At 45.4% G+C, this 21920-nt stretch overlaps 1 protein-coding gene across 1 annotated transcript; it reads right to left on the minus strand.

The window, feature by feature from the left end:
- Window positions 1-724: 724 nt before the first annotated feature.
- On the minus strand, window positions 725-21601 carry LOC108923941 (synaptotagmin-C-like). The gene is made up of 13 exons (XM_029246689.1): window positions 21459-21601; window positions 19131-19497; window positions 18433-18663; window positions 15088-15525; window positions 13871-13982; window positions 13099-13281; window positions 9796-9922; window positions 8929-9147; window positions 8136-8256; window positions 7323-7494; window positions 4473-4602; window positions 2489-2579; window positions 725-885 (listed from the first exon to the last, which is right to left on the minus strand). The coding sequence occupies exons 3-12, from the start codon at window positions 18581-18583 to the stop codon at window positions 2493-2495; spliced, it is 1740 nt and encodes a 579-aa protein (XP_029102522.1). The 5' UTR covers window positions 18584-18663; window positions 19131-19497; window positions 21459-21601; the 3' UTR covers window positions 725-885; window positions 2489-2492.
- Between the last annotated feature and the right edge of the window lie 319 nt (window positions 21602-21920).

Raw genomic sequence — 21920 nt, forward strand, 5'->3', positions numbered from 1 at the left:
GGGAGGGGGGAGAGGGAATTGTACTGCCAGACTGACTCGGGGGCTTCATCCTAAAATGCGACTCCATCTCCATTTCTCACACAGACAAGTGTTAAAGGTGATAAATGTCATGGCACCGCCAGAGGGAAAAAAAAAAAAAAAAAAAGCAAATAAAAAGTCAAATAAAAAGTGAGCAATATGAGAATTTCTGACTCTGATCCCACTTCTAAGGAATATTTCAGAATTTCACTATAAATCGACGAAGATGTTCCAAAGCAACCTGCGATGCTGACGCGCCACTTCTCTCGGCGTTCGGACTTTTCAGACACACGAGTTCCAGCGTTTCGCCGAAGGTTAGTTTCAAAAGCTCGCGTCTATTTTTCTATGTGCACCCCACACACACACACACACACACACACACACACACACACCTCCGAGATGTTTATATACACTCACGTTTATATACAATGGTTAGAACATGGTCCAGTATTACTCAGTCGCCTGGCTTTATATCCACGTGTACTATATGTCGAAACTGCGCGTGTGTGTGTGTGTGTGTCTATGTGTGTATATTTCCATGAGATGTCTGCACTGCCCATTCCGCGCAGTGTGTAAGAACTGACCGGTACTTTTCCCTGGGTGCCTGCGCTACATGGTCACACAGAGCCGCACAGGAAGCTGCAGTCACGCGCAATGATCCTGTTTGCAATCTGTACACTGTTTTTTTTTTCTTTTTTTTTTTTTGCTAACTAGTGGTGGATCGACTTCGGAAGCTTGTCTTCTCTCTCTGTCCCCCCTCACGGCCTCTTTCCGAAGCGCCGAAAACCGGTTACCGTAGAGAAGGAGCATCTGGAGCTGGAAGGAGGGTGGCAACCGGGAACCCTAGGACGGGACCTAGGACAGGACCTAGGACGGGACGAAAGGGAGCGTCATGAGGCGGGGGGCGAACAAGCAGCAGGAAGGGCGTCCGCTCCTCGACCGTGGCCTCGATCCAACGCCGAATAGTCTCTAAATCAGTTTTGCCAATGGAGCTAAATGCTTTTATGTGGAGCGCTGAAATGTGTATTCCTCCGAGTACATTGATCTACGCTGAGATAATAATGAAGGTGATCCGAGAGGAACGGACACTTCCAGTCGAGCTCGGCTGCGTTGCCCAAGGACACGGCAGAGCATCCTTAAATCCCTTCGCGAGGGCAGAGCAACACATCTTGCTAAAAAGCCAAAAAAAAATGACAACCGGCGATAAAAGGGTTATTCACATACTAGTGCCGACTTTAAAATTTTAACAGCTTCATTACTGACTCTTTGTTACATATTTGTTTGCCGCACCACCTAACGATGAACAGCCCGGAGGAATGTTCCAGAACTGTAAAGAACACTCTGTAGCTGGAAGTACCAGACAGTACAGTATATCCACCAGAAAGATGGGATTTACACTCTTCCGAGTGAATGACGTTGAAGGTAAACACCTCGATCAAGGGCACTATAGAAGGAGGTGGGATTCAAACCCGTGTCCTTTGAGTGCATTGCTGCAGCCCAAACGCCTACACCGCTTGCGTGGCGGTAAAGATTCCTACACTTCCATGAAACTAAAGGGTAAAACTGGATTTTTCAAAATTAAAAACAGATCTTTAAAGCACCTTCAATGCTTGTTTTACATTTATTCAGTTAGCTGATTCTTTTCTCCAAAGTAACTTACAGTGTTAAGGTTACAATTATTTACCCATTTATACAGGTGGGTAGTTTTACTGGATCTAGGGTAAGTATCTTAGTCAAGGGTACAACAGCCAGAGGTGGTGATCAAACCTGCAACCTTCAGCTCTAAAGGCAGCAGCTCTAACCACAACACTACAAAGTGTCGGTCAGTCGGTCGGTCGGATTTCAATCAATTTGAGCAGCTTTGCGAATTTTTCTTATTGTTTGCTACTACATATTTACTCTGCGGGGGGTGCAGTGACGCAGTGGGTTGAACCAGGTCCTGCTCTCCGGTGGATCTGGGGTTCGAGTCCCGCTTGGGGTGCCTTGCGACGGACTGGCGCCCTGTCCTGGGTGTGTCCCCTCCCCCTCCGGCCCTTTGACCTGTGTTGTCAGGTTAGGCTCTGGTTCGCCACGACCCCCGTATGGGACAAGCTGTTTCAGATGATGTGTGCGTATCTACTCTGTAAATATGTCATTTATTTATTTTGTAGTTCTGTGTCAGCTGTTTGTTGTCTGTAAATACTGGAAGCATTTAGAATCACAGCAAATTCCTTGAGTGCGTCAGCACACTTGGCCAATAAAACTCATTCTGATTCTGATACATAAAATTAATTACACATCAATTTTAGTGGTGGCGACTCCACGTGAAAGGGCTGCCTTCTAACAGAGTTTTAACCACTGTGCTGCCTGCCAGCACATGAAGAAAGGTTTACCCTTGCATCTCTCACTCATTTTCATTAATACTAATCAAGGCTGAATTGTATTTCTCGGCACGGAAAATAGTCACGAAAGCGATAAAAGCAGAACTCACAGTTCTAGTCCGAATGGGGGCTGTCCACCACAATGTTTGGCTTGGAAGAAGAAGTGGCAGTCTTCGATACAAATGAGTTTATATTCTTCTCCTGTTCAAGAAGAGAGACACGGGGCTCATTGGACTTTAACGGACAGAGCAACAGAAAGAATACCTCTATGTTTATTACGTTGGCTCCTCATAAACCTAATATAGCCTAGAAGTCTGTCTGTCAATTCAGCTTGTGCAAAAATCCACTTCTGCAAACATATCACAATCAATTACAGCCACAATACATAATACAGATGATGCTCATTTTTAGTCATCGGTTTGGCCTTGTTAAAACCTCAGATGAAGTTATAATTAATAAATAGTGCAACACCTCCATCTATCAATCCATTAACTTAATGTACTAATGCAGAGTTATCATGGTCTGTACACTATTCCTCAAGCAGAAGGCATGAGGCAGTTTACATTGTGGATAGGACAGAAGTTCGTCACAGTGTAAAACCTATTTTATTACACTTCTACCCCACTATGAACAACCAGCTTATGAATTTTCGAAGCCACAAACACTTCCCAGTTTATTTAATTTTTATTGAATTTTTCTAAAATTTCACTTTCGCAGAGCAAAAAATTGCCTGCATTTCTGCATCTTGCCATTAGTGGGCAGCAAAATGCATTCAGACACAATAGAAACTTCAATGGGGCTGCAGGCTGATTTCGGTCAGTGTATCTTTTAAATGTTATTGCTTTATCCAAGACTTTTACAGAAATGCTCCAGCAAATAATTAGAAAGTAATTAATTAGAGGTATGTTTCTATTACTACAACTTAGCAAAAAAGGGGTCAAATTACCAACGTTTCTTAGGGAGTAAAAAAAAACGCTAGGTTTCTGCATAAAATATACGCTACTGAAAAATTAATAACTAATCAAAATATAAGGTTTTTTATGCTTGACAATAATAACCATCATGTTCCATAACATATACGACAAAGTCATTGAATTCTAAAATACCGCAAAATTACAGAATTCCGAAAAGTTTGTATTGAATCTGGTGAAACAGATTTACCATAATCGACATTGTGATTGACTGAGATTTTCAAAGTGACACAAAGAGGAAAGTAAGAAGTTCTACAACAGCTGGCTTTGTTATGTACGATTCCTATTTTCTGTGTGTTTTGCAGAGTGAAACACACTAAATGAAAAAATCAAACATATTTTCACAAGCAAGTGCAGAGGGTTGTCAGTGTATGGGACCCTGTTATAAGGGAACGGTGTAATTTAAAATTGCTAACGGATCATGTAAAACTCTCACAGTTTTTCTATTTGAGCTCCATTTACTGGCAACTTAATGAAGAAATATGGAAATACATTTTTGCTTGGCTATTTTAATAAACAGAATAGTGAAGAAACTACATTTAAAGATAAATAAATCAGAAAATGTTTGTATCGTTCAAAATTTGTTACCTGAATGTTCGTAACACGAGGAGCCAGTATATAAAAATTCATCGGTCGATATGAATTCTCATTTTCGTGCTTCAGATTTATGTTATTATCACTTAAATTCGAGAGTGTGCTGTACCTGCAAAGGCTTCAGCAATACTGTATTTAGCAAGTCTGTAAATCTGCTGTGATTTGAAATGAATTGACCTGGATTAAGCTGAACTGAAGGAAATTTAACTGATAGATAAAGAAACTGACAGGGGGGTATGCGTTTATTATTGCAAACATTAGACGTAAGCTCAGATGTACGCACAGGAAACCAAATTACCAATTTGAACGTGCCGACAGGCCTTGAAACTGGAAGAGAAATGGAAGTGACAATGTTCTATAAGAGCGCATCTGCATTTAAATGTACCGCATGCAGGCGCATCCCACTGACAAAAGGCAAAAAGGCAAATTCTAACAGGAAAAACAAAACACATCGACACATAAATTGGCAAATAGAGAATGTGCATATGAAGGGAAGCACGAGCCAGGAGGGCGTGCGTTTGCTCCCTACCTCGACTAGCTGGTGCCAGTGCTCGATGGGCTTCCTGGGGTTGGCCAACATAGCGGCCCAGTGCTCGCGGCCAGGTCCGTCCGCATCGCTCCCCACGCGGCACACCCCTATCACCTCGTTGTGTCCGATACTGACACGCACACAAACGCAGGGAAACACAAAGGGTCACGTGCCGAGGGACACGGAAAAGCAGCACCGGCACAATTCCGTAACCAGACGTCACTGAAACCACTTCAAAACTCACATAATGTCCTCCAGCTAATCACTCGTGTCACTGTGACCATAATAAGAGCGGGATATTTTTAGACACGTGAAATGAAACCCAGACGCCTGCGATTATACTGAAATTGGTAATTTTATTACCAAGTTGTGGAATGTTACAAATGAATATTTGCCTTCTTTGAATATAATCTTGCAGCAATTATCTACAGAAAGCTATTTGATGGGGACATTAACTGTGCTCTGCTGTGATTCTCATTCCCCACACCTCACTGGCGTGACTCTCCTTTCCTATCACGTCCGGAAATATTTCAAGTTGCAATAAAGTCGGAATACTATTTAACATTAAACCGAATGCTCAACCCCACACCCACTAAGTGAACTATAAAGACTACTCTAAGTATGGCTATAACTACCCTAGCGCATTTCGTGGTCTGGAGTAAGGAAGTAAAAATATAGCAGTTTACTTTATATTGCAACAATCAGCTGAGCCCAGATACTCTGGCAGCTCATGCATTTTGCACTCGAATAAAAGGTTCTGTTTAAAAGATCAGGTTGTCAATTTGTTTTTTTTTTTTTTCCCCCCCAGTGCAATGCTGTGATTCATGTACTCCATAAAGCATATTATTTTCTCAAAGGGCAAGCCTACTTGATTTGACCATCAAATTTTTGTTTCCCAGTTGGGTTCAAAACACATTATTATATTTGTTGCTACATGAATAATTGCATACAGAGTGCGGCATTTTTTGTTTTAATTACTTTAATTCAGAGCACCATGAAGCCTTATCGTAAGCTCACTTGATGAATATACAGGGATTCTTATTTCACAAGGGTCACAAATGGTCATTACCGCTAATGAGTATTGATCAGAGTTTTTGTTCCATGAATATATCGAGGGCTCACTGGGTAATTTACAAAATGAAGAGTCCAATTTTTTTTTTGCCTTCTTTACAGATAGGCCTGTCAACTGGGCTTTGTGGCACTTCCATACATATCATTTTTTGTTCTTTGTATACTAATTAACCAGCATATTTTGGAACATCTTAAATAATGCCAAAAAATAATTTAGTAATAGAAAAAAATATGCTAAAACTGAATCTATAGAGTACAATAATCCACCCTTGGTTCAGTCGTCTCCTGTTTGTGAAATAAAGATACAGGCCGACCACGCTCTGAACCTGGATTTGCCACAAGGAGACGAGCTAAAGACACAAGACATGGGTGGTGGGGTCTTATCAACCTAACACAGGTCTGCTAAAGCCACTACTCACTCACAACATACCGACAGATATATAAAATAAGGCAAAAAACATTTCACCGTGAAAAAAATCCATTTTCAGAAATCACCTTATTGATAGTAGTTTAATTAGGGATGATGATTTTATGTCAAAAGAGAAAAAAACATACGGCTTAAAGCTCATTAGTAAGGAAATAACTAATCACCTTTATTATATTGTATTAATTATAATAAACTTAGAGCTTCATTAAAAGAAACACACAAGAGCGGAGTCCGTTTAGGGTAAAGTGACGCTTTACACTACAGAATTCATTGAGATAAATTGTGCTGTGACAAATAAATAATCCCAGTGGAGTGTCCAGAGCTGTATATACAGAGACCCACAACGTCTACGTTAACCATCTTTGCATCCTTTAGAGCCCTGCTGACACCATTACAGCATTATTACCCAGGACAAAATGAAAGAGTCCAATTCCAACTACAGCAGTAGCTCTAATAAAGTACTTACAGAAATATCCGTGTTGGTTTCCTCTTTCTCAGAAGGGAAGTCTGCCTAATGTACTTTCATGCAAATTTTAGGAATACAGATATAAACTATTATTCCTCTTTATTCAGCTGATGGCTTTGTCCAAGGCAATTTACAGTTAGGATTCCACACTAAGCTACTTACAATGATTTACCCATTTATACAGCTGGGTAATTTTTACTGGAGAAATTCAGGGTAAGTGCTTTGCTACTGTAGCTGGAGGTGGGAGGCAACAGTCAAAGGCACTTTCACACGACCTGCAGCCTAACTGCTAATATACAGATGCTCCACTACTTACGATTTTTCGAAGTTACGATGATAGGATAGCGATACACGTTTGGTAGAATCCATACTTTGAATTCTGCATTTCGATCTGTTTCCGCACTTGCGATATGCAGAACGGTACTCTCTCCTGATGCTGGGTGATGGCAGCGAGCCGCAGCATCCACTCAACCACGCTCGCAGGCTCTATTGATCACGCCAACGAGTGTAAACAACCGCAAGTGTAAACAAGCGAAACTGCGTTGAAAGCGTTTCTTTATTTCGTGTTTTCGCATCCCATCATGTCTACTCAACGCCCATGTGTGTCTCCTTCTTAACTTTGCCCAACTGTAGGCTATGGTAAGTGTTCTGAGCACGTTTAACATAGGATGGGCTAGGCTATGATGTTCGGTAAGTGCGGTACTGTATTTTTTATCGATTTACGATTTTTCCACTTACAATGGGTTTATCGGAACGTAACCCTGCCGTTAGTCGAGAAGCATCTGTATAAGTGAGAATTTTCCTTTAACAAGTGGTGTCACAACAATGGTTGCAAATTACCGCCCGGTATGAACACACTCAGTTTACTTTTAGTTAGTTTACTTACCAGTCATAGTCCATTACCGCGATGATTAGAGATACGTTGTCAATGTTCTCATTGGGAATGTCAAAGACCAGTGCTTCATTGTAGACGGGATTGAGTGTGTTCTTCTTGATGGATGTCTTTCTCTTCTTCAGCCTACGGCCATCACAGATCAGAGAAGCTTTCACATAAGGGTCTGACAAGGAGAGCGAAGGAGAAAAAAATTGCAGAACACTGCGAGGAACTATCGTAAACAGCCTAACAGTACGTTTCAGTTGCAAGGACAATAGACGTAAGAGAGACAAAAATGGACAGCGGCACATGTTTTACTGCAAATGTCGAGTCGATTTCCAGAACCGCTTGTCCCATACAGGGTTGCGGGGAACCGGAGCCAACCCGGTAACACAGGGCGCAAGGCCAGAGGGGGAGGGGACACACCCAGGATGGGACGCCAGTCCGTCGCAAGGCACCCCAAGTGGGACTCGAACCCCAGACCCACCGGACAGCAGGACCGTGGGCTAACCCACTGCGCCACCGCACCCCTTCTACTGCGAATGTTCTGGGTCAAATACATCTTGGAGTGTGTAACAGCTGCAGTTCTGATTATTCATTATGATTATTAGTTATTCAGTGCAATGCTCTGATTTGTTAGCAAGAATAATAAAGGTCACAACATTACCATGACATTTGCTGATGAAATCTATAGCTAAATAAATAACTAAATTTCCCCATTTTTAGCCAACAGCAACCACCCTGCATCATTAAAATGGACAATAAGTGTCATAATTATGTGTGTACATGTTAAAGCAAGATGACTCGTTGTTGCTTGTGTGTTACCTGAGAAGCCGGTGAGGTCCATAGCTTTCAGATTGGTGGCTTTGATGACTGTGGCAGTGAGTCTCCCAGCCGTGGGTAAATAACAAAGGGAAAAGTTCAGCTCTCCTAGGTCCGCTTTTTCCTGCATGGGACACGGACGCTTGATATTTTCATGCCTTTCATTCCCTTACCACTCACTTCTATTCACATTCTTGCAATGTGTCAATTCAGGAAATGAGACATGCTTAGACATTTTCGACCGAATTCACGAGGCAGGAAAATGATGTAGAGAACAACAGCGCAGCCCGTCTTGTCACGAAGCAGGATTTTTTTTTTACTGTACAGTGCAAGTCCGTAATTACTGTGATACTGGATGTTTGCCTGCACTTCGCAATATGCAGCAGAGTAAAATCAGTGAGACATAAACAGGTCATTTCCGTCCGCCTGAGTCTGATGACTATCCTGCTAATCGACATCAAGAACGTTTAAGGTAAAAGAACACTGTTACAGATTGCATTAATTTACTTAGATGGCACTGTTCCCCAGAGGGACTTACAATATTAAGTTACTTACAACAATTTACCCATTTATACAGCTGGGTAATCTCTGCTGCAGTAATTAAAGATAAGTATCTTGCTTAAGTATACCACACCATGAGGGGGAGATTTGAACCTGGACCCTTTGAGTACAACTGGACAGCTCTAACCACTACGCCATCTGCTGCCCACATGAGGCATACGTGAGTTTGCTAAGAAGTCAAAAACACAAGGAAGGGATCTTCGGACCGCTGTCCACCACCAGGCTGGGCTCTTACCGCCGTCCCCTCCACAATGTCCCTCCACACGGGCTTTTCACTGTTTCCCTCGCTGAAGTCCAGCAAGTTGTCTACCACCACCTGGCCAATGAGGTCGTGTCTGGAAAAGCGGTCGAAGTCGTAGATGGAGAAGTGGAGCTTTCGTGAGTGGAGCTCGGCGAGCGCAACCCCAAACTGGAATGTTTCGTTGAACACGGGATTTAAGGTCTTTCTGTGCACCTGTCGCAGACACAGAGACGTAGGAGAATTAGTTGGGAGAACAGCGTCTCCTTCCTCACGACGCAGGTCTCGTATCTACAGTGCTTTAAAAACAGTAAATCAGCACAGAAAAAAAACTAAATTTTTGACATAATTAACAATTTTGAGAGGATTTCTATGCAAAAATCACCGCACACTACATGAATTTTATTTTTAACAAAATGTAGCGCTGATTCTAAGGGGGATGTGGTGGCGCAGTGGGTTGGACCAGGTCCTGCTCTCTGGTGGGTCTGGGGTTCGAGTCCTGCTTGGGGTGCCGTCCTGGCTGTGTCCCTTCCCCCTCCGGCCTTATACCCTGTGTTGCTGGGTTAGGCTCCGGTTCCCCGCAACCCCGTATGGGACAAGCGGTTCAGAAAGTGTGTGTGTGGCACTGATTCCAAGAAATAGTCGGTTGTCAAACACAAAATCTATATTCTCAAAGACCTCTTTGAAGATCCTTAGAAGTAAATTGGAGAGTTTTTCAGTAAAACATATATTGGAAACCGCACCACAGAAGAAGGTATGGAAACTGAGGGGAAAAAAAAAAAAAAATTTGCTTGACCAGCCACCCAGCAGCTGGTGACATTCAGAAGGAGCAACAAGGCCACCGAGGTTAAATGGAAGCGCTACCTTGGTCTGGAATTTCTTCTTTCTATCTGGGAGCAGATAGATCTTGACATAAGGGTCAGAGAAGCCGTTGGCATCTTTAGCAGGCAAGTCAAGAGCTTTTAGGATCTTAACAACCAGCTGCTCTGTGCTGAAAGAGAACAAATGAGCACATGAGCTCAACATGCATTGAAGAAAAGCAAAAAGAGAACAATTCAAGAGTCCAAAAACCAACACTAGAGCTGCCTGTGTCTTAACTGTCACCAACACTGCAAAACACTGATATTACGGCACAACTGCCAGTTGGTATAACATCAAAGTCCTGGAATTTCTTTTTTTTTTTGGGGTGATTTTACAGTAGATTTCATTATGCCAAAAAACTCACAACAGAAGGAAAGCTGATAATGGCCATTCAACCATCCTGAAACTATATTAATTTATTAAAGAATCATAATGAGTCATCCCTTTAAGTTTAGACTTTAACAGCTTCAAAGTGTAAGACAATAAAAATATGCAATAAATTCAATTACAATATAAATTCGGAGTTTTCTCACACTGTGCATCTGATTGAGGTAGCTGCACTTTGAATGTTTGTGGATGCATTAAGAGCAAAATGACAAATTATTTGGCCTCTATTTATTTTGTCCTTTTCGGCACGAAATGCTAACATTTTCGAGATATGAATAAAGGGAGAAGAGCTGTTTTTACCAAAACAAACAAGCGGGTCTTAAAACTCATCTCTTCCGGACTCACTTCGCCCATGATCTCTTAAGTTCATGTAAGGTATAATTGTTCATGATCAAACTCACATCAGTCCTTTACAGAGCCTAATTACTTTCCTAGTGTTTATTTTATTTATTTTTTTTAAATAAACACTACTAGGAAGGTGATTAGGAATATTCTGGTAAAGTTTTATGCAGCTACTCGTGTGATGAACATCGGTGCACATGGTGAAGGAAACTAACTGTACTTAAGAGTTACACATCTGCAGCTATGTCTCTCTTTCTCCTAAAAAAATGCAAAAATTGTATTTTCTATGAGATGTACGCCGCTTAGAAGAAAAGCGTTTGCTAAATGAATTAACGTAAATGTAAATGTAAGTAACCCTTAACCAGTCCATCACAGACAGATGGACAGAGAGAGATCGTATGGTCTTATACGCTGGAGCTGAGGAGCACCCATAGATCAAAACTACACTTAGTTAATCAATGAACCATATGTGCTCATTTGCACACAGCTGCGGCTTAAGTGAAATACAGTAAGTAACAGAATTTCAGGCTTTCCACATTCTCCACCAAGACATATGTTGAGGCAGATACTTTGAACCCTCGGGTTGTGTTCTGATCAAATGTGACCCATTTATAACTTTTCTCCATCATAAATAAGGTTTATTTCGCCATAAGGCTTCGTGACATCCTCTGAACCAGGCATCTGAATACAATATTAATGATTGCCAGTTTCAATGAATATTATATGTTTTATTCACATTTTTTACATCTGTGGTGTGCGGTTACAACTTGCTGCAGGAAACGAATGGGTGAGACTGTTATGAAGAGCAAAGAGCATCAAATGGAGAATTCAAGAACACCTGATACGAATGGTATCATTCCAAGCAAATGAGGTCTTATAGACCATGAATTCGAAAAAACAAGTGTAAAATGACCAGGAAAAAAGTTGGTTAAAAGGTGTAGCAATATTAGGAAATAATCTGTTTATAGTTGGTTTACAGGCAATTTTAATCAGCAGTCCAGATTTTACCAAAAATAGAAACCAGTTTAAAACATGGCCTGAGGTTTAAAAAACACCAATGTCACATCTCCTGGGAGATGCCAGCGTAAACAGAATAATTCCCACAATGGAAATGTGCCTGTCAACGGCCAAGGTGTAAACACACCTAGATTTCCTGGGTGTGCTTCAAACATCTAACTCCATTGTAGAACTGATGACCTACAATTCCCAGCGTGAACCTCGGCATAAGGTTAACACAAATATGGACACACATAACCAGGGTTAGCTTTCAGCCAATTAAGCCTCTTTGAACTAATGGGGACCCGGCAGGGTTGCCCCCTCCAGCTTTGAAAAATAAGGGACTACCTACAAAAGAGGGTGACGGTGGAAATCCCTTTGAAAATCCCATAATTCCTTGCACTGAATGCAAAAGCTACCGGATTTCCACATTTTCTAATTGCTCTACGCATATTTTTGATAATTCCAGTCACAGTGGCGCCAGAAGACAGGAGCTCTTCCAAATTAAAACAGATAAAATCTTATCTAAGGCCAAACAGGCTCCAAGATTGACTCAACAGCCTTGCAATATTATCCATAGAATGACATGGAGTAGAAACCTTAAACTTTGACATTTTCAAAGGGTTTGCAGAACAAAAATCAAGAAAGATTTCCTAAAAAGTATTTTTTAACACATTTTAAGTCTAAATAGAAATGAATAAACATGGATTTTGTTTTTAATACAATGTGACAGCATGCACCCTGCACATAATCAAATAATGCTCAGTGCAATAAACTGACAGCAAAGAAGCTAAATACTTCATTCATTTCTGCAGGAATTATTGATAAGACAGGACTGGAAGGAGATCCGGAATCAAAGCGCTGCCATAAATCGCAAAACTTGAGTGTCAGCTGTGCCAATGGAAACGGTCAGTGACCCTTCTGCTGACGTCTCGCTGGAAAGCCAGAGGTTACCATGCCAACAGCCAAAAATGCAGGCACATCAAACATTTCATATAGGAGATGCCCATATTTTACCGTACCCCCCCCCCACGCCTTAAACATGACATGCCTTCCCTCATTCTTCTTCCATACAACACCCTTTCTGAAATATTGAAATATTGCTCCTCTGTTATTCCTCCCATATTTGTCAGACTCCCTCTTTCCGTCTCCATCCCGTCTGTCCGTCTCCTTCTCTATATTAAACAGCGAAGTGTTAGCATGTGTTGACAGCATTCACCCTTTAAAGCAGAGGCCCATATATAATTCATGCCAGCACTACCTCCTGAGCACTCGCTATTTTTTTCCCCAAACATCAGCAGTTTCTTCATTTTAAACAGTTTTCACTGCGACTGCAGAAAAGGACCCGCACAGCAAGTTATGAGTGCCCTGCTAGACCCGGACTGTAACGAATAGTGTTATTAAAACCTTTCCTCCGAGCTGCTTGTCTTATTCAGACCTTTGCTTCCACGCGTCCTGCTCATTTTCCACATAGTTTAGAATGTGACATCGGTGGGGAATCCATATATAGGCTGCACAACTGGAATGGCGATCAGCGACCAGCGAGCCGCGTGGCCGGACTTCAGACGGGGCTTCACTCACTTGAAGGCGTAGCGCAGAAGGAAGCAGATTTTCCCACAGGTGTTGCCCTGTTTTGCATCTCCCTGCTCCCCCTGCCGGAGTTTGTACAGCTCCGGCTTGATCTGACCGATGCTGGTCACCTGTTCGCTCTTCTCCTCGCTGTGGAAGTCGGGGCTGGAGAGCTGGTGTGTCATGGGGCGCGGCCTATGAGAGAGAGGAGCAGTGAGGGAGTTTGCATGCTTTCCCAGTGTTCGTGCCAAATTCCTACAGGTGCTCTGGTTTCCTCCCACAGTCCCAAGATATGGGTTTCAGCTGAACTGGTAAGTCTACCTGTGGGCAGCACACTGGGCAACAACCGCAGGAAATCATTTCATAACAACGCATGTCCAACTCAATTTAGGTGAAACTAATAATTATGTCTGTGTTAAGTATTTATTAAATAATAGTGTGATATCTGTGATTTTTTTTTTAAACAGGGTATGAGTGTATGTCACCGAAAGATTGTTCATCGGACTGTTTATCCACGACGTTCCAAAAGTTGTTTTTCACTGTAGGAAGCCTATGTTTGGTGTTTAGTATGCATTTAACACTGAATGTCATTAGAGCTCTGAAATAAATTTATTTAGCAATTTTTTTCTGGTCATTGTGGTTGACTGGCCACAAAAATGGTCAAGAAAAAAAGGATTCCTACCCTTATCCTGAATTCCCCACAGTGCGTATGTAGAAACTGTGTGTGTCACATTACACGGGTGTGTGAATGGATGCATGGTTGTAGGGAGTTGACCGTACTGACCGCGCTGTGACCTGCTGCTGGGAGTGGGCATTGGGCAGCTCTCTCTGGGGCTGGGAGCCAAGATCAGATGACGGCGGCAGTTCGGGAGAAGTCTGGCTCAGCTTTAACCCGCCTGCGGGAGACAAAAAATAAAGGTAATACAGTAGCTTGCACGTCCAGGTGGTTACATGACTGACACAATTCAAGCTTATACACTGTCCTTCAACTGAACATACAATAAAATAACAGAATTATAATATAAACAATCTATCCGTAAGTTATCGATAACTGCTTGTACAGTACAGGGACGCGGTGGGCTCGAGTCCATCCCAGAAACATCGGGCATGAGACACCAGTCCACCACATTACAATCACACACACTCATTCATTTATTCACTCACACACACACACACACACACACACAATGGGCAATTTAGAGTGACCAATTCACTGGAAATATAAAGGAAAAAAACCATCTACAAATTAGAGAAAGAATTCGTTCCCTTTCTTGCCGTCCTTGGTCTGCCGTGATTACAGTGTTACACACCAGAGGAAAAGCCTTCTACCCCTCCTCCACACTCATCTTTCTGTTTGCTTCTACCCCCCATTGAGCAGCACGCATAATGATGAGGGCTGTGGTGTACATACACCGCCACGCAAACATAGCAACACATAAACATATACAGGTGGTCCTTGGCTTACGACGGGGTATCATTCCGACAACGTCGACTTCGAAAATTCCAGATATTAGATATAACGATATATGTAATCACCATGCATGAATGCACATTTATACAACAGTCCTTTGTTAGTTTTTCACAAATTTCACATATTCCTGCTTAAATGATATTAACGTATAATAACGATATTATTAATACCATAATAATGATATATAATCATGATCATTGGTAAAGTGCAATCATTTTAAAATGAAAGGCAGGACGTGTCATTTATGAGCACTGTTGTTAACGCTGTGCGGTATTCATTAATGATAATAAATACTTGATTTTATGCTTTCCAGCTATTTTAAATTAAACGTGACTTGGAGGGAACGATGGACGAAAAGTTTCGTGAACAAAAGTGCGGCCGGCCGATGTTATCGTACGGATGGAGCCATCGCCGTCAGACGTTGCGGTTGATGGGTCGGCCGTCATAAGTCTAGGCCATCAAAAGTCACGCACGTCGTAACTCGAGGACCCCCCCGCAAAGGCATGCGGGAGCTGCGTGAGTGAGCTCACCCCCGGTGGCGTTAGGGTAGCTGTCCATGTCCAGGTAGGAGTGCTCCTGTGTCTCGAGGGGACCCCCCGCCACACCGATCGGGGTTCTCTCCGGCCCGCCTATCACTCCCCCGACGCCAAGCCCGCCTGCTTCGCCCCTCTCCACCACCAGCATATCCGAGAAGTGCGGGTGGTGCTGGCCCGACTGGGAGAGGGACGGGTAGAGGGAGGAGGAGGAGTGCGTCTCCTTCCTTTGCAACAGTGTTGGAAGGAGGGAAGACCCTCCGCCCCCGCCCACTCCCACCCCTCCAGGAAGGAGGCCTGAGGTCAGACTGAGCCCCCCACCCTCCTTGTCCCTCCAGGGCAGCCAGCAGAGCTTCCATGACACAAAGAGGGAGACGGAGAGCAGGACGATGCCGCAGAACGTCACGATGACCGACAAGAGGCTGACCGATATCTCTGAAAGAGAGCAACAGAGGGCAGTTAACAAATCCCACTTTAGGGGCAAGTTACTAGTCTGACCAGTACTTTCATTCAATGATTATTAAGTGACAACATATAAAGACCCTCTGAAATGTTAACTAGCAGGTGGTGTGGTGGTTTGGGCTGCTACCTTCAGACTGTAACAGTCCAGGTTCAAATCCCATCTCCTGTGGAAGTATCCCTGACCAATGTAACCACCCAGGATTAACACTTTAACATCATATCCACATATATGGGTAAATAAGTGTAAAAAGTCTAACACTGCAAGTGACATTGGCTGGAGGGGGAAGGGACACACCCGGGACGGGACACCGGTCTGCCACAAGGCACCCCAAGCAGGACTCGAACCCCAGACCCAACACAGAGAAAGCCCCAGCCAAATGCACTGCACCATCATGTTGCCGTGTTTAAAACATATATTCCTACCAATTCCATGTACAGCTCTTCATAGCACATGCTGGGAAAAACGGTGGAATCAGACAAAGCTTTGACGACTGCATGTGTGCATCTCTATATCTCTGCGTGTTGGTGAAATGCTCTTTTGTTTACTCTGAGTTGTACAACTGTCTGCCGCATGAATAAATATCGATGCAAATGTTAATGCGGTAAAAAAAAAAAAAGCCATGCAAATGGACATAAGCGGGACAGTAATGCGTAAAATAAGCCACGAGGTGGTACTTTGCAGTATACAATATATGCAGCCCCTTTGTTGAATTGCTCCAGCAAAGAATCCCACTGCATAACAGGGTAAATCATTGTAAGTAACAACACTGAGACCGACTTTGGTGAAAACCGTCACCTAACTAAATAAATGTAAATCTGCCGTAAGACACCTGGACAGGTAATAATTGGAGCATCATAAAACTCAAAGGGACACAGTGGCGCAAACAGGTTGCTGTTGCTCGGGGGTGCAGAGTTTACATGCCCCCCCTCCAATGTTTGCACCACGCAGGGAAGACGGCGCTGGCGAACCGTCTCCTTTCATCCCTTTCCTCGGAAGCCACGCGAGCGATCGCTCAAGGGTTCGACCTGACGCCACATCCATCAACAGAACTCAGTCTCTGGGAACTTATGAACATTTAATGTGAGCTTCTCTTTGTAGGAGCCACAAATTGTACAGAAACCCAATATGAACCCAAGACTGCCACAGATCAATTATTCCACCACATTCAGCGACCGAATCGGCAGAAACCATTAAAAGCGGAACAAAGTCGGCCAATTACATCTAACCACACTTTACATAACACAATATCGATAACTATATTTTTATAGAATGGCCATCTGCCACAAACAGAATAGCCATCTGTTGCAACTTATTTTCCTTAAAAAAGGAAAGAAATTGGGAGGGGAAAGAAGTGTATTTATGTGACCGCTGAACTGGCCCAAGCGAAGGATGAGCCGTTTCAGAACCGGACAGCTCCCCTCACACACGGAGGACCGTCAGCGTCGGCGCAAAGTCACATCTGGACAGCAGACAGGCGGCTCCGGCCTTCGGCGTGTCAGTCAGTCATTAACCGCGTGCTTTTCAGGGCTCCCATCGCCGCGTCTGCGGATCCCGCGCGCCGCTCCGCCCCCCCTCCCCCCTTTGTTAGAGTGTCGCTCCATCTCGTTTTGTTAATTATTCAGCAGTCAGAGAGCGTGTCATTAATTCGGAGGCTGTTTGACGGACGCGATGGGAGAGACACAAAGCGAAAGACAGAGGCGGCTGGAGGAAGGAACGGCAGCCGAGGAACAAATTGATCGGTTGCAGCCGACGGAGAGAAAGACGCAGCTGGAAACACACGGAGGGAGAGAGAGGCACGAGTGCACGGGGGAGTAGTAAATGTTGGAAAAAAAAAGGACACGGACACGTGCTGGAGACTGTAACCCTAAGGTTGAGTGACCGCTTTGAAGCAACTTCGTTCCTGGTCAGTATCACAAACTCTACACTTCCGTTTCGCACGTATGGTCCGTGGAGCTCGCTGACCTGAAATGATACCACTCCTGTGTGTGAGCGCGCAGGTGCGTGTGCGTGAACACCTGAACTCTGCATTTGAGCATCTTTGCTCTTTATTACAGTCTCACTCGTTCATTTCCAAGGACCAGATCTGGCCGCACGCACCGCACGTGCGCGAAACGTGAATAAAACATAATACCCAACGGACGTGGTGATCGCTGATCAAGACGCCTGGCGTGGACGATGTCACGAAGCCTTTTGGCAATCAGACGAAATGATCCATGTTTTTTATAGAGAAAAGTTATAAATGGGTCACGTTTGACCGCAGCACAAGTCTAAGGGTTTGAAAGGCCAGAAACCCGCGAGTCCTGAAATGAGCTTCACCCTGATGGGGAATGTGAGAGAATGAGAGGGCGAGCGAGAAGGGGACAGAGAAACTAGGAAAGAAGGTTGAGGAGGGTGGGGGGGGCTGGAGGGCTGGAGGGCTGGAGGGCTGGAGGGCTGGGAGGAGGGGGTGCAGCAGAACTGTACAGAAGCGGAGAGAAACAACAGTGCGGCCGCCACTATTTATGCGCTGTGCTCTGGGTGATTTATACATATCTCCCGTTACAAATGGAGTAATAACGGGACAAACTGCGTGAGGTGCTGCAACAGCCAAGAAACCGGACTATTGATCTCTTGCACGTCAGCACGCCAGTACATCACATCGCCATTTTTATAACTTAGCAGCACTGCAGTGGAGGAGGAGGGAAAGGGGAAAAAAAAAAAAAACGTCTCGGCACTGTCCCAGTTCTGTCTGGTGCTGCTGGTTTTGTGCTGCTGCACCTGAGATGCTCTGAAAGTGTGCTGCTCGCTAGCACACGCCCCCCTCCCCCTCCCCGCTCCCTCCGCCCTGCCTCGGTGGCCTTTCGCCCTCGAACCCGGGGGGGGGGGGGGGGGGGGCTTACCGGAGTCGATCGGTCTGTTCGGACCCCCCAGCATGTAGTTGAACTCCTGGCAGCGTTCGCTCTGGCTGTAGCCCCCCGGCGAGTGGAAGCACAGCTCCTCCACCAGCATGAGGGCCTTTTTGCACAGGTCTTCGTCCCAGTCTCCCGACATCCTCCTATGAGCATTGCACTCGCCGCTCCGGCCAGCCGATCACGGCACAGTCGACGGCAGCCGCGCCGAGGGCAGCCTCCCTGCGAGGAAACAAGCCGCCCACGCTGTCTGAGTCGAACCCAAGGGCTCCTCCGAGGCACCGGCACAGCGGGGGGGGGAAGTGATCCGGGGTGACGCCGTCCACCGCCGCTGTGACGGTGGGGCCTCCCCCTTAAGGTGACACCCCGCTGCGCGCGAGTAACGCCCTCCGCTCCCAAGGGTCTTCCACACACACACACACACAGTGAGACACAGCGCAAAGAAAAGGGAGATGGAGGGTTTGAGGAACAGCTGTGGAATTATGGAGGCCGACAAAAGAGGAGGACGGAGAAGGGCACACAGTGGGAGAATAAGAGAGAGAAGAAGATCTGCGGTGCCACGACAACGGCACCGCGTCTAAAGGACCGACGTGTAACTTCAGGGTCCGTGAAAAGAACGTCAGCAATGCGGATAGTTTTTTTCTAAGTTGGAAAATAAGAATAAGTCAATATGGTGCTCGAGAACATACCTGTGCTGGGAAATAGTTCACCGTCCACCGCCAGCCCCTATAACTAGGCCAAAGCTCCTGATTCGGCTGCTTCCTGCGGCAAACCTCTTGAGAAATATCCAACAGAAAGGCTTTCTTTTTCCCTTCTTGCGTCTCTTTCCCAGCCTTGTGTTTTACGACTATGGAAACTATTCACGTATTCCTCGTAATACTCCTAAAAAAATGCCCATCGAAGCACGATCTTTGCGTCTGTATGGCACGTTGTAAGGATTATCGATCACACTCTAGCAGGTATGCTTCCAGACTGAGGTTCATGTAATTTTTTAACACTAGGGATTTGCGTTGTTCTGGGCTCGAGTGTTCTCTTTAAATTCTTCCAGCTCTTGCCCTGGAAAAAAGGAGAAAAAAATTTGGATGTATCTAGGGACGTATCCAGACACGCATATACATGATACGTATAATGAAGCTTAACGACCCTCCCTTCCATCTCCCATCTTCCTCCTCTTTGGGTCCTCTGCCTTCTGGGCACCGACTGCTTCCAGGGATTTTGCATATATGCAAAACATATGACCTCATCATAATGCGCCTGACACACCTGAACGCATTCGGAATGGTTAAATTTACCGTGAGTCACGGCGGTGACATCAAACGAACGGCTCAGCCATCTACCTGTGGGAGCCTCAGAAGAAGAAGAAAAAAAAAAAAAACACCTTGAAGTGCACGGTACAGCAGCTCAATGAGGGGCACTTCTTGCCTCCTCTGAATCTATTTATGCCTCAAGATGTTACAAGTCATATTGTCTATTGACAACTTCCTCCCATGCTTTAGTCGATACAAACTAAGAAAACGACAGCGCGATCTATATCATCCCCCAGACGAGTCTGTCTGGAGGTGCTCTCAAAGTAAAGTAAGAAATGTGCATTTTGACGGAGTCGTTTATCTGCCTTCGTCTTTCGGTGATCCCGATAAAGAGCGCCCCATTACGGAGGGCCCGCTCTCGGCCCCCCTTGCCTTCGAAGCGTCCGTAAATCTGTCCACCGTCGCTCTTTAAACTCTGCTGTATTTCACACCGAGAAATGGCTGACTGGCACGGCGTGTTGCACGGAACAAAGAGAGCCGGCGAGAGCGGCGCCGCACACATGGCGCAAAGCTCCTGGATGGGGGTGATACACCGGGAAATGGAAGAGGGGAGAGGAAAAAGGCCGGCGAAGAAGCGAGGGGCAGAGGGGGGCCCTGAGGACGAGGGGTGCAGGAGTGAAAAATAGAACGAGGCTGAAATAGAGGTAAGAAACAGGTCGGGGGTGGGGACGAGGAAGAACGGAAAAAGTACGGCTCGGATGTGGATGTGCTGTTACGTGGAAGAAGAACGGAAAGGGAAGCGAAGCGAACGTGCGCTCCTCTTCTCCGGCAAGATTGATCTGTTTTCTACTCAGTGTGATCGCAGGCTGTCTAGACAGGCAGAGGCAAGTTACAAACAAACAGACACAAAGAGGCCTGTGCGGGACATGGTGAGGTGCGAACGAGCCAACGGACCGGGAATATGACACATGCAAATGAGGAATATGAAAAACCACGATCGAGAGGAGAATGCAGGGACGATCACGCAAGACAAGATGTGAAAAGACGAGGATTTGGAAAGGGGGGGGGGGGTTGTCATCTGCATGTCATACAATAATAGGCTTTTGTTTCATATTGCTCATCACTTATAATATGTGTGCCAATGGGCCCCTCTTTGGAAAACTAAGTGAATTACACCTGAATATTACTGCCAGTACATGGAGCTCTCCAGCGCACGAGCATGCACGCTCATGCACCGACATGCATCCAGAATACATCCCAAAATATTACGGACAACATTAGAGCCCCGCACTTGATCAGATGCTGCGCGTAATTATTCATAAAGGAGACGCGCTAGAAATCTGAATGCAAATCACATGCAAAACGTCCGGGGTGGGGTGGGGGTGCGGTTCCAGAGGGGTTTGAAATAATAAAAGGATATGTAAACATTAAAATAAAGGGAATGCCGGGAGCGAGACCGGTGCGCGGCGGGGTGTTGCGCACGCACGGGCGCGGACGCGCCGCCACCGCGCGCGGAGTAACGGTCCCGGGCAGCGCCCGCTCCGTGGCGCATTGACAGCCGTCCTCCGCGAGGAGCCCCCGTGCAGCGCGCCCTCCGCGCGCCTGTTTACCTCCATCCGCACCTACGCCGCGCACAGCCTCGCCTCGCGCGCGCACCCGTATGCCGCGCTCATCTCCCCCCCACCCAGTGTCGGGCGCGACGCGCGATCGCGCCGCAGGGAAAAATCGTGGGCGCCGCCGGCGAGGAGCGGGGACGCGCGGGATACACACCTGAGAGGACGGCGGAGGGGCCGGAGAGCGCGGAACGCCTTCCTCTCCTGTCTGAAGGTGCTCTGCCGCGCGTGGACTGTGTGTGTCGGCTGTCGGTGTGTGTCCGCCCTCCCTCCGTCCGTCCCTCCCTCCGACTCTGCTTCCCTCCGACTCTGCTTCCTCTCTCTCTCTCTCTCTCTCTCTCTCTCTCAGTGTTGTGTGTGTGTGTCTCTCTCTCTCTATTCCATCATCATCATCATCATCATCATCATCTCTCTCTCTCTTTGTGAACTGAATACTAAGCTCTCGACCGTTCACCCTGTAGCAGGACATGTGGTGAACATATGATGACTCGTGTGTGTGTGTGTGTGTGTGTGTGTGTGTGTGGTTACATGTATCATAGGCGTTTCCCCCAGCAAGGTTCAGGCAAAGCTTATGTCCCCCACATATTTCTGGAAAAACTCACTGATAATTATTATAATG

This window comes from Scleropages formosus, chromosome 20 (assembly GCF_900964775.1).
Source record: "Scleropages formosus chromosome 20, fSclFor1.1, whole genome shotgun sequence".
Taxonomy (NCBI): domain Eukaryota; kingdom Metazoa; phylum Chordata; class Actinopteri; order Osteoglossiformes; family Osteoglossidae; genus Scleropages; species Scleropages formosus.

Excerpts from the sequence above, each read along its gene's own strand:
- LOC108923941 (XM_029246689.1), bottom strand. The coding sequence starts at position 18,583 with ATGTCGGGAGACTGGGACGAAGACCTGTGCAAAAAGGCCCTCATGCTG. Across the intron at positions 15,526-18,432 it reads GAACAGACCGATCGACTCCG|AGATATCGGTCAGCCTCTTG; the intron begins GTAAGCCCCCCC and ends GCTCTCTTTCAG. Across the intron at positions 8,257-8,928 it reads ACATTGTGGAGGGGACGGCG|GAAAAAGCGGACCTAGGAGA; the intron begins GTAAGAGCCCAG and ends TGTCCCATGCAG.